The sequence below is a fragment of the Aptenodytes forsteri genome, unplaced genomic scaffold, assembly GCF_000699145.1.
Source record: "Aptenodytes forsteri isolate BGI_AS27 unplaced genomic scaffold, ASM69914v1 Scaffold289, whole genome shotgun sequence".
NCBI lineage: Eukaryota > Metazoa > Chordata > Aves > Sphenisciformes > Spheniscidae > Aptenodytes > Aptenodytes forsteri.
This window is the reverse complement of record NW_008795025.1, coordinates 2,125,289-2,142,522: the sequence shown is the minus strand read 5'-3', so window position 1 is coordinate 2,142,522 and position 17,234 is coordinate 2,125,289. Positions and strand designations below refer to the sequence as shown.

The following is a 17,234-nucleotide window of genomic DNA, read 5'->3' as shown; positions in this document are numbered from 1 at the left end:
GTGAGGAGTCCTCCCCCTGAGGAGGAAGGAGTGGCAGAGACAATGTGTGATGAACTGACCACAACCCCCACTCCCCATCCCCCTGTGCTGCTGGGGGGAGGAGGTAGAGAAATCAGGAGTAGTTAAACCCAGGAAGAGAGAGGGGTGGGGGGAAGGTGCTTTTAAGATTTGTTTTTATTTCTCATTATCCTACTCTGATTTGATTGGTAATAAATTAAACTAATTTCCCCAAGTTGAGTCTGTTTTGTCTGTGATGGTAATTGGTGAGTGATCTCCCTGTCCTTATCTTGACCCATGAGCCTTTCGTTATTTTCTCTCCCCTGACCAGCTGAGGAAGGGGAGTGATAGAGCGGCTTTGGTGGGCACCTGGCATCCAGTCAGGGTCAACCCACCACAGGGGGAAATAAGGACTTGTCAGACTTACTGCTAGCAATTTTTCTTTTCACTTGATAAGGATAAGAAAGATGAGAACCAGTGGATAGAAGCATGGAAAATACAGCCCAGTCAGTAGGAGAGTTTTAGAAAGATACCAAAGTCTGTCATCAGCAATCAAGATATACCCACAGATGAAATTAAGCCAGTTAATGCTTCCTTTCTAGTAAGTCCCAAGGTCCTCCCTGTAGCTGGTGGAGTTTGTGACAAGTACTCCTTTCTGGAGGGAGTTTTCTGTGTGGATAATAGAGGAGCTACTGTTTGGGAAAGGGCATGGGTTATGTCGGCAGTGAAGATGTATCCAGGCTGCAGAAAGCCTAAGATGCTAGTTTGGAAGCTGAGAAGGGGGGGGGTTAAGTGGCCACATTAAAAATGCAGTAAAGCAAAGGAAGGTTATCAGAGCTTCAAAGTTTACTGTAGTTTCTCTTGATGCTGTAATAGGTGACTGTTTAAGAAATAAGGATGGAACTCAAGGAACATGTGTGGACCCTGGAACACTTCTATGATGTACTGCACATAGCTATGAGTCATATGAGCAGGCTTTATTATGGGGAGGAACGCTACCTTTTTTCCTTTCCTAATTCAAACCTGGTTCTAGTAAAGATGACTGCAGAGTAATTGCAATTTTACTCACTAAGCCATAGCTGCAATATAAAGTTCTTAATAAATAAATAAAAACTTCTTTTGTGTGTGGCTGAGAGTGCCCGATCCAAATTTTTAGCTTAGAAGTTTAAAGGAATATAAAATTGCCTGGTAACTTTGTTTCTTAATATGCCTCTTTGAATATTATTTATTGCATGATTTTATTAACAGGTTTTATTTATTACATACTGCAAGTTCTTACATAAAGACTAGGTCCTTTGTTAGTTAATACAGATACTGCCTTAGAGTTAATGTACCTGTATAATATTTCGTAATATGTTCAGAGCACATAGTTAATCACCTGTAACCCTCCTTGCTTACTTCACTCATAAGTTTCATGGGTTTTTTCTCCTGCCTTCATGAAATGGTGACTTCTGAGCTTATGGGAGGGGGTTTATATCTAGAAGACTTGTATTTAAGAATTCAGAATATTGCCGTAGTCAAGTATTTTGACAAATGCCTCTTTCTTGCACTTTCATCGTTTCTCTAAAAGATAAATGTGACGTTCAGCACCTGCAGAAGTTTCTATTAGAAATCCTGTTTTGATGTGTTCATAACTTTCTAAAACATTGATCTTTCAAGCTGAAAGTTACTGCATGTTTCTTGCACAAAGGTATTTACAAGTCCTTTTTTAAGTTTATATTTTTTTCTTTTTGACCTATGGCAATGTGGCAAAAACCAAATCCTTGGCAATAGTAATAGAAAAAAATTTCTTACTTTGAAAAAAGATTGAAAACAAATGGCTAAAGCTTGAAAATACTTTTTCAACAAAATAACATAGTTTGGAGGGGAGAAATGTATCGATCATTCATGATAGTTGGTTGTCTCTAAGGCGAACTTAGCATGGCTGTGTGCCTTTCCGTATGTGTGCACAGTTAATTGAACGTACACTCTCCATTTTTTGTGATCCAGCAGCCTCTTCTGTTGAAATCAATGATCCAAGGAGTCTGAAAGGTCAAGTTTAATAATGAAATACTTGACTTGTTTTTTATTTGTATTTTCAAGGGAAACCAAATGCAACAACCTGTGACTTTTTAAAATTCATATTTTCATGCCAGAGTTTTAATGCTGTTAGCTGTGTTGCATAAATACTTTTGCAGGTTTAACTTTGTTTACTTTTAAATGATCACATGTTCTTTCATCTTGAACACTTTGTGAGAGAGCTGATAATATCAGTTAATACAAAAAATTTTCCGCAGTTTTATATTCATCACTTTAAAAAGAGGCCTTACTAATTGTCATGTCAGGATTTGAATGTTAACCAAATGAAGTTAGACACCACCATATATATCATTTGTCCTAAAACATTGTTAGCTCAGCTACCTGATGGAGAGTGTTTGCTACTTCTGTGAAGTAGCACCGTTGCTTACTGAAGGAGAATACTGAGCTTAAATCAAGTTCTGCAACATACAGGTGATATTCCCTAGATGCATTCATGTTTCTCTTGGCAGCTGTCACTTCATTTTTATGTTTTATGGGCTTTTTCTTTCTAATAATGTTGCATTAAGTCTCTCATATCTAACAAACAAGACCTCTTTCATGTCTGCTAATGCACGGGGGCTGTTTTTAGCTGGTAAACATCCTGGGACAGAGAAGTAATCTTGAAATGTCTCAGGTTTGTGGCACTGAGTGCCTGCTCAGCATTTCAGAATCATCATCATTCTTTTCAGCCTCAAATGCATGTATCTATCCAGCTGTCTTCACTTATTCCATATTGTAAGTGTGTTAAATACTAAAAATAAGAGGAGTTATTAGTTATTGTGGGATAATTGCAGGGAATTATAAGCATGAATTCTCCAGGGATGTCATTACCTTGTGTTAATCACTTCACCTGTCAAGTCTTATTGTTCTCCGCATACACACATGGATGAACTAATGAGTAAGCAAGAAGAGGTGACAGAACTAGAAATCAGTCATGCTCTTATATTGTGATACATTCTTGACTACATTCCAGGACTCCTGAAGTGAATTTACAGCTATAGTAATCTCATTCCTATCCACTGCACTTAAATAACTGGTATTTAAAATCTATTTGCATTTCTAAGCTACTCAATGAGAGATGTGAGCTCTGACTGCAGTGGTAATAAGCCAAGGATACAGCTAGTGTGTGAGCAGCAAGCTAGAGATTATCAAATAAACATCAGTGTATAATAGCTGACTCTACTGCAGTGGAGAGGTCTTTCCAAAGAAAAAGAGGGAGCAACCTAGTACTAGGAGCTGAGTAGCATGTACAGTGATGTATTAAACTCTAAGGCAAATAATCTAAATGTTTAGACAGCTTTGTTCTCTGCCCCAGGTATCTTTCTCTTGTGACACACTTTTCTATCAGACCCTATCAGTAAGCCTTCAAAGCATTATTCCTGCAGCCCAAACTGGAGGATTTAAATAAGGGGGAGGAAAATTCAAGATATGAAACATATTTTTGATCAGCCAGGCATCTCCTTCCTCCTACCCTCAGGAATTGTGTGTGCTAAGCAACTCAAACTTCTGTTAGCTTGCTCTTCCCCAGTTAAGAGGAAACATCTACTATTTGGAGGAAGTATTGATCAGAGAAGAAATACTCCCTGCAAATACTTCTGTTATAGGCAGGCTGCCCATGTGTCTAAAAGGCTTGGGTGCCATGTTTCACCAATGAAAGTAACTTGTGGAGGCTCAGGTGTTCTTGTCTTCATACCAAAAGAAACCTTGCATCTTTTTCCACTTGTGCAAAGACTTCTTAACAGTGAAGCGTTAACAAATGGAATTTGATGTCAAAATAAGTGAGATTTGCAATTAATTTAAAAGGCTAAAATCTGTTAACTCTGAAGATTACTTCCTTGGCATAATTGCTTTGTATGGTATAACAGGCTCTGTATCAGAAGCAATATAGGAAGGAAAACCCTGAGACAGACAGGACTTCCAACTGGTTTCCAGAGAGAGAAATTGATCTTATTTGTTGTAGAGTTGTTGTTGAAGTATTGAGTTTTATGGGAAGAAATTTATTTTACTGTGTACCTTTAGGAAAGGTTCATCTGTTGATACTTAAGTTTACACTTAAGTTTGTTAGAGCAGTAGTTGATGGAAGAACAAGAAGTAGGAAGAAATCATGTTGGATGAAGTTATGGGATAGAATGAATGGATTATCTACAAAACTACCTGACTTATCCTCCTCAGCTGGACAGATGCTAGTTTTTACTCTGTCCTGGTTGGTGCAATGGCTATGTGTGTTTGCAGGGGAAAAAAAGATGCTTCCTCTGGTAATAGTTCGTCTTTTTGTCTTGATCTATGGTGTATGTTGTGATGAATTCATGAAGGTTTTGGTTTGGAGCCTTGAAGGTGTCTGAACATAACAAGGCTTGTGAGCTTTCAACAGCGTGAATCCAGATGCTCTGTTTAAGCTGCTTGGTGGGAATTGTGTTAGTGATTTCACAGTATTTCTGTAGAAAATAACTTGTACTGTTCTTGTGCTTTTTCTAGAATTGGAAAGACAGTTGGTCAAGGGTGTGTGACTCTTTTCCTAATGCATTTTTCTAGGCCATTTCTTTCTAGGCTGTCTCTGTGGCACTGGGAGGCTCTGCTTAGCTTTTTTGTAAACATTTAAAGCTGGCACTGGGAGACCCAGTCAGGACCGCTTGCTGTCTGTGCTGTACAAAGCATGAAGTCACTGCATCCTGAGGGGCCCTCAGTCCAGGAAAAACAGGAAGACTGAGGATGAAAACTCAGCACTGTGCCCAGCTACGCTTGTTAGTAGATAGCCAACTGAAATCAAACTCTGACCATGGCCTGGTGTTTAGTGTTGTGCAAGTTACAATTAATATTTCCGCCCAAGAATCTTATATGGTAGTTCAGTAGCATGGTGGGGTGTCTCTTATCTCTGAGCAACTCTAACCGGGGGGTTTCCTTTCATCCGCATACTCCAGGGCTGAAGAGTTGTCTTTGGAGAACTCTTTGTATGTGTGTCTAGACAGCTTCAGACTCAAACCAGGGGGGTTTGGAGGGGACTGCCTGGTGGGTGTGAAAGGGGTTTGGATCTGAAAGGTTACATGAAAAGAACAACATGGGAGCCTGTTTTTCCTACTGTGGTACCTTCTCTGGTAACTGCTGAGTGTAAGTTTTTCTTCTTGGACATTGCTTTCAAATATTGTTCTGACGTATTGCTGCTAGTCTGTATGTTTGAACAAGAAAGTTGCCAGTGATCATGCCTTATATTCTTGAATTCTTCAGCTACCTTTGAAAAGACTGCATTTCAAAGGGGGATGTTCACGTGCCATTACTGGAAGCATTTACAACTGCTAGTTGTGGGGTGGGAGTCAGTTGCCTACTCACACTAGAGTACTACTACTAGAGTAGTGTGCAACTCATTCACTGTGTAAGCTTGTTTGTCCTTGGAAGTTCTGCTGTTGAGTTTTGCTTAAATGAGACTAGCTCCAAGTTGTGCTGTTAGCTTGTTTTTCTTAACTGACATGCGGCTCCTTGATGTAAGAGAAGATCTTTCCAGTCCATTAGTTCTTGACTTGCGTGCTCTGAAATACCTTTTCCACAGGTTATAAGAAATATAGGCTATTTTGAGGTCATCTTTTTTTCTTTTGTACATATGTATTTGTGTAACTTGGGACTAGAATGTTATACCTACTTCTTGTAGTTCATTCAGTAGAGTTGAAACAATGAGGTTTAACTGCTGAATTGAAACCTCCTTCTTGTCCACGTTGGCCCTTTCAGTTCTGGGAAAGCATCTGTGTCCAAGAAGAGAGTTTATAGTATGTGCTTCTATTTTAGCATATGTTTCAGTGTTCATTCTGTGTTTTTGCTGACTTAATCTGAAGTTTGACAGGCATGACTCTGCCCATCATTGGGACAGGACTTTGCTTGCTTTCTGTGCCCAACATAGTGAAAATCAAATTAAGAGCCCATAGATCTGGATATACTGCAGGGACTATAATTCACTTAGCTTACCTTAAGTGTCCCTCAGTGGCTGGCAATTATAAATCAGTAGTCTCATTTTTCAGAGTTTAATTGGAATGAATGTGAACTGATTTAAGGTCTTTGATAGATTAAAACTAAACCATGAAACACTTGAGCCAACCTACCAAAAAAAAAACAGTCTCAGTGTGGGCATTAGTAACTCATTTGATGCTGACAGTATGAGAAGACTTCCTAAAATAAGCATGAAACACATTTACCTGGTTTTTAGACTTGCTACTATTGGATAAGTTTGTGGTAGGTTCAAATTGCTTGCCTTAATGTAACTTGAAGGAAGAATTAGTAAATAAGTCCCAGATCTTGTACTTTCGACTCTGTGCAATAGTTAATAAAAGCTGGCCAACAAAAAAGTCTCTGTTCTTGTTCCTATAAAAAGGTCTCCTGTTTATGTGATGGCAACAACCATCAATTATTTTTCAGTTGTCCAGTTTGGCTGTGAGCCAGTACATTGTAGAATAGCTGATTTCCTTGCTGTAATTTTGGAATTTCTAAGTGTTTTTGTAACTTTTTAAATGGGATTTATGAAAGTGGGGGACTAATGGTATTTGTCCACTAGAGCTGAGTACAGGCAGGACCCATGCTGTGCAAGTGTCACTTAACTTTACCGCTAATCTTGGAGCTATAGCACCACCTGCTATTCTTGCTGTAGGTTTCACAAGTGAAAATGGAATTATCTGTTATGGTGTAGTGGTTTGTAAATTATCTGTGGCAGTCTAGTTTTAAACCATTAAACTTGTGCTGTCTGTGACTCATATTAAATATAAACTGAAACCTTCAGAGTAGAGAGATTAGGATATAAATACAATGTCATCGCATTCCAAGGAAGAAGAAACCATGTTAGAAGTAGTGTGGACCCAGCAGTCCTTTCCTCTTCTGTCTTCAGGGACAGAGCTTTTTTTAATGTTGAAAAGGTAAACTAAAATGGTGGATTATCTAATGCAGAGCACACAGATATTTGGAATGCTGATCAATAGAGGGGGTTTATGTGGTGGGTGTGTTCTTGTTTAAGCAAAACTTTCTGCCACTTAAAGGATCAAGCTTAAGCACTCAAGTGAGTAAGTCTTTGGGAGCGGCTTGCCAAATGTTCTTGGGAATATGTCATACTAAGCGTAATATATCTTGCAATACTAGTAACTTTGGATTTGGGCAATTTGATATTCCCTTATAATAAATTCAAAATGACAAAAATTTGTCCAGCCTTTAGAGAATGTGTTGTGCTTAAGCTTTCAGTGGACTTGCCAACTTGGTAAGAGCTTCCGGTTGAATGCCACAGTGCTAGTTGTCTGTAGACTTTTATTGTGGGTTGAGGAGAGTCAGGTGGACTTCCAGTTCTCAATTTATTCATTAGATGTGTGCATCTTAGTGAACCAGACTTGCATTGGAGCTGAGTTTTGTCTGTTTAGGTCCAGACTTGGAGCTCTCACCTAGAGAAGTGTGTGTGTGTTCAAGTCTTGCAAGGCTGGGTATATATAGGCTGTGTGAGTGTTTGGATGGGACATGTCTGCAGAATGAGGGTGGGAATTAGAGCTGGTAAGCAGATGATGCTCTTGCTTAGGGATAAACGATCACCAAGTCTGTGGCTTCACAGTTGTTAGAGATGAGTGAAGCCAGGTTACTGACTGAAAAGTAACTGCAAAAACCTGAAAAATATTATGTGTGACTCAAAGAAGGGAAAGGGGATGTTGGCTGGTGAGAGGGGAAGTCCCCTTCTGACCCTTTCAAGGATAGCCCTCAGATTGACTAGAGTTTATGGTGTAATCCAAGGTAAGTATCACACCTTTGAAAGGAATGCCACGTGGTGCTTGCCTGGTGCCAGGAGCAAATCTCTCCATGGTCACAATAGGTGGTTTTTTGCCAATCTGAAAATTTTATCAGTAAGTTTAAATTGGTGATTGGCAGGTTAACTGCTAGCAAGAGAAATACTCTTCACACCTTTTAGCAAAGCATGTCGTGTTTTGTTGAAGGGTGGAATGATCACTGTCTTGTTTGTGGTGGTTTTTTTTCTAATTATGTTCAGTGTTTGTAAACCGGTTATACCTTGTATGGAAGATGTTAGAGGAGCATAAAAGTATTAGTTTGAATAATGTGGGTCTGTGGTTGATATTGAAGTACCTCATGCTCATGTTTTGTACTCTTTCACAATAACTGTCTTGAATGTGGTTTGTGTGCACACTTATGTTAATCTATGCATATGAACTTCCTGCCTAGTGACTTTTGAATCATGTAGCATGCCAGTTAAGATAGTTGAGGTTCCTCTCTGAAAAGATTGTAACTTATCTTGGTGGTGGTGCAGTGCAGATTGATTTAGACTTCTCCCATTCTCTTATCCACAGCAACTGGAGCAGATCCAGAAGGAGCTAAGTGTTCTGGAAGAAGATATTAAACGAGTAGAGGTGAGGTGCCCAGACATTGTTCTGACTCTGGCAATTTTTCATTTTCATCAAGCTGTCTGCATTGCTGTGGGCCTGCTGTGTTAAATTTATGGCATTTGAGTCAGTAATGGGAAAATGAACAGATGATAGTCTGTCTTTAATTTGTTCATTTAGTTGATGCGTGCAAGCTGCAGGTTGGTAAGAGGGGGCTTTGCTGAAACCTAGCTCTTATATAATCATATCTTTCAATTTCTTAGGTAGTAAGTATTTTAGAATAATTGCTAGGAATCAATAGCCAGTATATTGATCATAACTTACGATTTTTGTACGTTGCAGCGTTCTGGCTATTTGCACAGGCTGTTTAAATCTTAGCAGCAAGCCACTCGTAAAATGAAGAGGTATTGGGGGGTGCACAAGAGAGCCGTAGTGCAGAGACTGGCTAGGAGCAGAAGCAGCTCCTGCTGCATGTCAAAACAGAAGCAATCTGCTACCTCCTGATACAATTCTCTTAATTCCTTAAGGATGGGAATCTCCTGAGATTTTTAAGAATTATTCTCCAAGTATTTGTAAACTCATCAGCTCAATCCTTCTGTCTTTATTGAGTCCTTAGGTTCCTCCTTGGTCCTTTCCTCTAATCATTCTAGTGTTTTGATCTTGGAATAGGAAACTGATGTTTCAGGAATGCATCAGACTTCCACCTCTCAAAATAGCATTCCTTTAAAGCTTCTTGGGAATCAGTTTGCAGGTCTGCTTCTCTCTTCTTGCTTGTCTAGAGCAGTCAGAACAAGCTCCCAACCACTGCCCAAAAGCCTTTTATATTTCTTCACTTACGATTTATACGCATGCTGATGAATTATCAAAATATAAATAGAACTGACAACTGCAGGAACTTCCCTTCAGCTGATAGCTATGCAAATTGTAACTTTGTAGATTACAGCATTTTTCAGGCCTATTTTCCTAAATGTTTCTTAGCTCTTGGGAAATAAATATACCTTAGCATGTTTCCTTGAGACTGGTAAAATAAGTCTTCAGATCTAGGAGAAGCTATTCCCAAAGCTGTGGAATCCCTCAAAGAATATCTAGCTACCTGCTTTTCTGCTCTTTAATCAGGCACTTCAGTGGACTGCAGCTGGGGTACGTATCTGGTGTGTGATAGTGACCTTGGTTCTGACCTCTAAAGCCTGGGACTTCTCTTGTCACAAATATCCTACTTTCTGCCTAACAACTAATGGGCACCTAGTGGGAATTTGAAAAGCACCAGTAATGTTGTCCTGGAACACTTTGCCCCCCCTAACTAATGAGCTGCAGCATCCTGCATAGCATCCATTTCTCAAATAGATGAAAGGTACAGTCTCATACTGGGTACGCAGCAGTGATTTAGTCTGGCAGTGACAAAGCCAAGTTTATGTGCAAAGTTTTGTCTCTTGTGTGCTTGCCCCACAGAAGGCTGATAGATCCTCTTTTTAAAAGTCTGGGGCATGATACTGACTTTGCCCTATTGTCTTATGGCTGTTCTTGCCATGACCCATATCAAGCATTACTTTCCAGCTGTGAAGGCTATTAGATAAGTTTGCACATGTCTCAAAAATGCAGTTACAGCTTGCTTGTTCTGCCATGTTTAAGGGAGGTGCTGGGTTAGAGACAATTGGATGGTAACCAAATCCATTGATTTTTGGAGTATTCACTCCAGAACTGCCTCTTTTGGGGCAAAAAGCACTGCAGTGGTAGGATTTCTGAAACCTAGTTGGAATGATAACTGAAAAAAAAAAATTTGAAAATCAATGTTTCTTCAGGTATAGTAAAGACTTCTAGGTGAGAGTTGAATAAATGTAGATAGTTGGTTATCTCCTTGGAAAAACAAAAAATTACTATGTGAACACCATATATTAGACAGTGCCTACTATTCATGTTTTGTCGGTTTTGCTGTAATGTGGCTTTCTATTTCAGGAAATGAGTGGCTTGTACTCCCCAGTCAGTGAAGACAGTACAGTGCCGCAGTTCGAGGCTCCCTCACCTTCACACAGGTATGGAACTTGCAACTCAGAACTTGGATTTCAATTTGTACATACTGCACTGTACTTGCTAGTCCTCTCTGTGCCATGCCCAAAACACAAGCAAAACTGGTTTTTGAGTGCTATACAATATTTTCCTGTTCTGTTTTTGATTGGTATAAACTTTACGTGAACAAAGCAGTGAAGAAAAAGCCATGAGTCTGCAGTTGGATGAAGAGTCTACTCTAAACCAGATGCTGTGGAAAGCTGATGGTTTTAAATGTAGTGTGGATTAGTTAACTTGAGTCATAAGCCTTTGCTATGGTATGAAATATTACTGTTAAATACATGCTACCTTTTCTGCACATTACGCAGTTCTGCTTGGCATATGAAAGGTCTTAATTTTGTATTATATTGGAGTCCTCTGGCTTCCCCACTCAGCATGAATGGCTAAAGGTATGGGCTCACAGGATCAAAATTTAAAATGTACAGCATATTGATTCTGTTTATCTGCTATCTGGTTTGATTTAATGAAATACCTTTCTAATAACATATTTTCAGTGTGGATTTTTGTCTGGAATATTGCATAGTCTGGTTTCTTGATGATAAAATTGCAGATGCTTCTTGTGTCCAAGTTGCATGTGCCAGGGTTTGAAGTGCTCTACTTCTTCATAGCAGTGGTTTTTGGTTGTAAGAAAGCTCTGATTTCACAGGGTCAAGTTATGTTATTAAATGATCATCTCTCCTACTTCTCCCCAGTGTATTTTCCTAATAGTAGAGCTCTCTAAACTGTTGACTTCTGTTAGAAAAGGTACCAATACAATTTTATGCAATTAGCAGCTCTAAACCTAATAGCCTGGAAGTAAGTAAGAAAAAAGATCAGATTTCCTCCCCTACAGAGACTTAGATACAGTGCTCTGGTAAGGAGCCTAGCAATAATGGCTGGGAATTCTTACCAGGATGCTCTTTCTGGACACAGAGACCAGAATCTCTCATATTTCTATGAAGCTCTAGTTGGCCCTGAGGGAAAGGACAGGAATATGGCCAAGATGGATGGGAACAGTGTTATTCTGCCCTTCACTGCTTGCCTAATTTTTGGGTGCGGGTCTATTTTTGATGTGGGTTATGGCTGTTTTGCCAAGCAGCAGTTTTGTGAAGCTGATGAGATTCTTGTCGCGTTCTACTAGTTTTCGTTACTGGCTATTAAATAGATTGCTTGTTGTTTGCTTCATGGTACTGCTGCTTGGGGAGAACTGGAGCATTGGTTGGGCTGAATTTGTTACATGTTGAACACCTTTGGGGCTAGAAACCTTTCTTTTTTTAACAGAAGACTGTACTTACAAGAGGAAATGTATCTCTATTACTTGAGCCAAGCTAACAAACAAGCTCCCAAAGAACTTTTTTATCTGTTGAAAGCTGGAATAACATTTTAAGCCCCAGAGTTTTTGTGAAAGAGTTCGGGGAGAAAATCTGCTGTGTGAGGCCTACACTGGTTTCAGTCTACTGAGAATTTCTTGTATTCCTTTATGCCTGTTTGATTGACCCTAGGACATGAAATATTCTCAGTTCTTGCTTTTGAAGATATAAGATAGTGTTCAAAATATTTTAGTGACTTTGGTTTGATGTGCTTAACCTGAAGTCTGCAGGGAGGTGGTGGTGGGTTAGACTATGGTGGGTGCAGAGACCATGGGCTCTCTCTTGCTTGATCTTCTTACGCTTGTCTGGTTCCATCTCGGCTGTGTCTTCAGCTTTTGGGTTTTTCCTCTGGTAGAACATGCCAGGGGTGTGATATAATAGGATGTTTAGAGGTTTTCTAGGGTATGTGGGCTTGCCTTTTTCTCTCAGCTTGAGAAGACCCCTTTTTTGTTTCTCAGTGACATTCCTGCCTTAAGAGGTAGCCTTGAGTGGTCAAAGAGAAAATAGTATGTGAAGGAAGTGTCTGAACAGGTATTGGTTGTTCCTAGACTCTTGTAACTTCTGTCCCTGCCCTATACTTAGTTTTGTGTAATTCCAGTAATTGAATTGGTTTGAATTACCAGAACTCAGATTCCAGAAAGGTCTACCAATTGAAATTCTTTTTCTTTTCAACATTAAATGTAAATTTTTGAGAGTATCTCAAGAACTGTAACTTTGATTCCTCCCTGAAAAGAATGCTGCAGAACAATGGATAGGAGCTTTAAAATGTGCTGATTTTTCAGCTCTGTCAACTGAAATATTTAATCTCCAAAGTTCTTTTTAGAGATGCTGTGAACCAGTAAGAATGAAATACAAATATAGTTTGAGATGGCTTCACTTCCATGTTACAATGTTATTAAACTTGCAGAGACTTCTTAATTTATCGGGGAATTAAAATGGTGTCTTTAAATTGGAATATAACTTGTTAACATGCTTAACACCCTGCTAATGAAATATAATTGTATAAAATTTTACTAATGTGTCTTATAAATAGTACAAAGTTATCATAGACCTGTGCTGAGATGAAGAAAATCTCTTTAGCCTTTGAATTTAAAGTTCTAGGAAATAGAGTTCTTTGGAATTTGGTTTTATCTGGTCTGTAGTGACTTGCCCTTACTCATCTACTTCCTGTAAATCACAGGCTTGCTTCATTAATTCTCTGTTTCTTTTCATTGTTTGTAGCTTTTCCCCCCACACTCTTAACATCTTGAAAATGTGAACTTACTATGCCTCCCCCATCTTCCTTCGTAAGTTCTCTAGCAAAAAACAAGTATGGCTATCATGTTCATATACGTTCTTGGCTTCAAGAAACACATGTTTTCTCTTATGCTTGTACAGGGTATGATGAAATATTAAATTGGGTAATAGCACAGCACTTGTTTACAGCATTGCAGATTGCTGGGTTTGTATACTAATAGAGAACAAAAGGGGAAGAATAAGGGAAAAGAACAAATAGTTCTGTGTAGGGTTTTTCTGCACAGGTGCGCATGCTATTTTTGCTACCAGTAAATGGTGCAAACAGGAGATACAAATAAGCAACTTCTCTGTGACTACATATTCAGGCAGTAATAGCAAATAACAAACTATCACTCTAAAATGAGTTTCTGGGGAAGGATTCACTATCACTCTAAAATGAGTTTCTGGGGAAAGATTCTGATCTAAAATTTAGTTGCCTGGTAACTCTGATTCAGTTATCAAAATCCTGATCTCCTTTCCCTCCATTTGTTCTAATTACCCCCTCCCACCCCCATAAGGTTATAACAAATGGGATTTATAGTCTGCAGGTTGCTGCGTTTTTGTTGTTGTTCCAGGTTTTTAAATGTGTCGTGTCAGTGTAGCTGAATTTCCTAATTGAACCTAATGTTACAGCTTTTAAAAAGAATTCGGAGGGAACTTTTGTAATTTTCTGATTATTTGCTTCCTGTTTTTAAAAGGAAAAACATTCAAGCGTATGCCAGTTAACTCAGCTACAGGCACCACACAGAAATTACTTCGAATTTGTATTCTGGTTAGGGAAATGACATCTGCACTCTTGAAGGCTTTACATCACCAGACAACCTGCAGCAAAACGAGACCAGACGCTATAATTCCGTGTGTTTTGCTGTTAATTGCCACTATACCTGTCTCAGAGTGGAGTACTTTTTCATCACTTTCCAGCCGAGTGTCTTATGCTGTTCCTGGCAGGATCTGCTGTACGTGTTTCATTATTTCATGTGGCCAACATTCTAATTTAAAGTTCACTGTCCCCGACCATGCCTGAAACAACTTTGCTGTTTTCTCCCTTCCAATAGCTCACAGCAAATAATGATTTTCTTATCCCTCAGATTTTCTTGGTTTGCAGCTTTTGTCTTGCCTGTAACAGAAGCCAAATCAATCTCATCTTGCAAGTTAACCACTAATGAGACTTTAAAATCATCTCTCATCTTCTGTTTCTACTTCCCTCCACCTCCAGGGGAGCTTTAAAACATTCAGAGAAATATTTAAGCACTAGTACCACTGTTTCATCCTTATAGACTTATGGGTACCCTGACTGGTGTTTCAGCCAAACCACTTGTTTTATGACCAAGAATGTCAAGTCTACACATCAGTTCTGGCAGCTGTTACATAAACATCAATAGGTACAATAATCTTTTACAAAACTAGGACCTATAGCTGTGTTCTGGCAGCTTTTTAAAAGAAACCTTTAGCTTTCCCAAGCAATCCTTAAATCTAATGTTACCTCGTAAGTAAGACTAAGAATAATGAACCCAGATAGCTTCTTTCCTGTCCAAGCCAAATGACATAGCAGAAGCAAGTGAGTTACAAAGATTTTTAGAAACAAATCATGGTGATGTTTGTAATGTGTTCTCCATAATTAATAAAATGGTGTTCTTGTGTACTAAGCTTTACTTGTCCTAAGAGTATTTTAAATTTTTGAGTGATAAGGGTGCTTTAGTCTGGTGTTTTATTGTGAGAGCTAAATATTTTGCCCATATGTGCAAGAATACTGAACCACCTGTTTTCTGCTTGTATCAGTAGATCCTTTTGCAGTTTTGAAAGTTAAATCTCTTGAGTTTGCATATGTATACTATGTTTTGAAAACAGTGATTTAAGGTATGTTGTGTCATTATAGATACTATGTAGCTATATATGGTGTAGCATTTTCTAATAATAGTAATCCTGGCTGTCAGTATTTTCTAGTTTATTTCTGTATTTCATTACTTGTCTGTTTTGTGTGTCTTCAGAGATGTCTGGAATACTAGTGTCTGTCTTAAGCTGATTTCTCTAGCTTTTCTCTTCACAGTGCTGTTTCAAATGCCACGGCATTAAACTTTTTTTTTTAAAGGAACTGAAAAGCAATGGTAGCATGTCTTCAGAATGTCTTATCCTGCATATTTCATACAAAAGATATGCTTTTGCATTCTAATTAGAAATTATTAGATTGCAGTACACATAACTGTGTGACAGCATTCTGCTCTAGGAGACCCCTGTATTTAAAAAAAAAATCCCTCCCAAACCCTCAAACAAAAAATAACCTTGTGTTCCCTGTCTGTAAAATGAATTTTAAAGGCAAGTATGCTGCAGGATGTAAAGGGGGGAATAGCAAACCAGTTAAAAATGATAAAGGATGGTTGTACAGTGATTTTAAGCAGACTATTTCTTTTGGTTTTGCAGTAGTATTATTGACTCCACGGAGTATAGCCAGCCTCCAGGCTTCAGCGGCAGTTCTCAGGTAAGGTAATACACGTGTCTGTGTACAGGGGGGACAAGAGCGTGAATGTGGAGGGTGGGCAGAGATTAGGCACAACTCTGTCTATCTCCAGGGTAGCGGTCAACTCGAGTCTTGTAAATGCTTTTAACTGGTTGTGTGGGCAAACTGGAGCCAAGACTACAGCTGTAGGAATGACTGTCCATGATTGTGAGTGTCCTCAGTGACACTGTCAAAGAAATCTGGTGTAATATATTTAGACACCTGACTTTATTCCCAAAGCTGACTTTTCCAGGGAAGAGGGGATATTTTTTGTTCTTCATCTCTTCTCCAAAGTGGGCAGCATTTGGGAAGGGAGGTAAATCCTTGACCCTTTGCATTGACTAAAATAGCTTTGGATCAAACTTGACTTTCAAAGCAAGAAACACTCATTCTCCAACCATACAGCTGTTTTGTAGTTTGTCCTTGTTTAGGGCCTTACAAACTATATTATAAATTCACATAGAGGGTAAAAAGTTGCATATACAGTGAAGCCATTTGGCGGGCAACCTCCAAAATGTCTGATCCACAGGGCCTCCTGAATGCCAAACAGCACTGCTGTAGTCTTGCAGCTCAGAGTGATTCAGCTGGGCTGGGGAGATGACACTGATAACCAGCTCACAGCTTCAAAAAGGTTAAACAGTTTTGATTTAGACAGATGGACTGTTGGTTATGTGCCAGCTCGTGCCTTTGGTGCTCTCTGGTGGTGGTGGACCATCCATGGCACACAGCAGTATCAAATTGGTAAATTAATAGAAGTGCTGTTGGATCTTATTTGATGGAGTAACTGATATAAAGAAAAAACACCTGAATTTTGGGCTGATGTGCATGTATGTGTGCATGCAGGTTTTTGGGTTTGTAGCTGTATAACTGGTAATTAGAAATTTCCCTCAATCTGTGGAAAAATGCTTGTTGTTCCTGCTGCTGTGGTCTGGGAGACTTTTTGCTTGAACAAACAATTGTAGCTCTACCTCACTTCAGAGGGCAAGTGAAATGTGGGTGGAGATCTTACGTTCAGGACTCTGATACAGTACACTGTGTTTGTTCTCCACTGACATTGCTTGTCTCAGTACTTTTCTTTCTATTTCAAAGACAAAATTAATAGCATAGCTGTACTGCTGGTAAGCGCACAAAACAAACAACCTAGACTTTCTAGTCATTCTGTATGACAGCCTTATTTGTGTGAGAATAATCTTTTTTTTGTCCTCAAATGCAATTTTTTGTCCTCGAGTGCAAGATCTGTACCCTCTAGTGCAAATTTTCGAATTCAACTTTAATATATGTTTGGAGGGGGAGTTGAAAGGGAACTCTTGAAGTTAAACAATTCATTCAAAGATAGTTTAATTTCAGCAAGACTTTACCATAAAAATGATTTTAAGTATATAAATTCAATTGTGCTTTTTTCTAATTGTCAGTCATGGCAAAAATCATAGATGGGCACTGCTGGCAGTAAGAAGCTATGCTAGGATGGACAGCGTAGCTTTCTTTCTCAATATAATTACTTTGTGCATTGCTCACGAACATGTTCTTAAGGAAGAATTTATATATTGCAAAGCTACAGGACAGTTTTCTTCCAGAAGCTGAGCTTCAGAAGTAAATAGTGGACAAATCACATCAGCCCTGGGGAATTCTGCACGTAGTATTTAGTGGCAGTAC

General features: G+C 39.0%; 1 protein-coding gene across 2 annotated transcripts in view; it reads left to right on the top strand.

The window, feature by feature from the left end:
- Positions 1-17,234, top strand: part of RFWD2 (ring finger and WD repeat domain 2) — a 132,532-nt gene that overhangs the window by 17,098 nt on the left and 98,200 nt on the right. For both annotated transcript variants that reach the window (XM_019471175.1, XM_019471174.1), the window contains exons 7-9: positions 8,367-8,426; positions 10,353-10,429; positions 15,506-15,563. In XM_019471175.1, the coding sequence (XP_019326720.1) occupies positions 8,367-8,426; positions 10,353-10,429; positions 15,506-15,563 (195 nt within the window). The remainder of the gene's footprint in view (positions 1-8,366; positions 8,427-10,352; positions 10,430-15,505; positions 15,564-17,234) is intronic.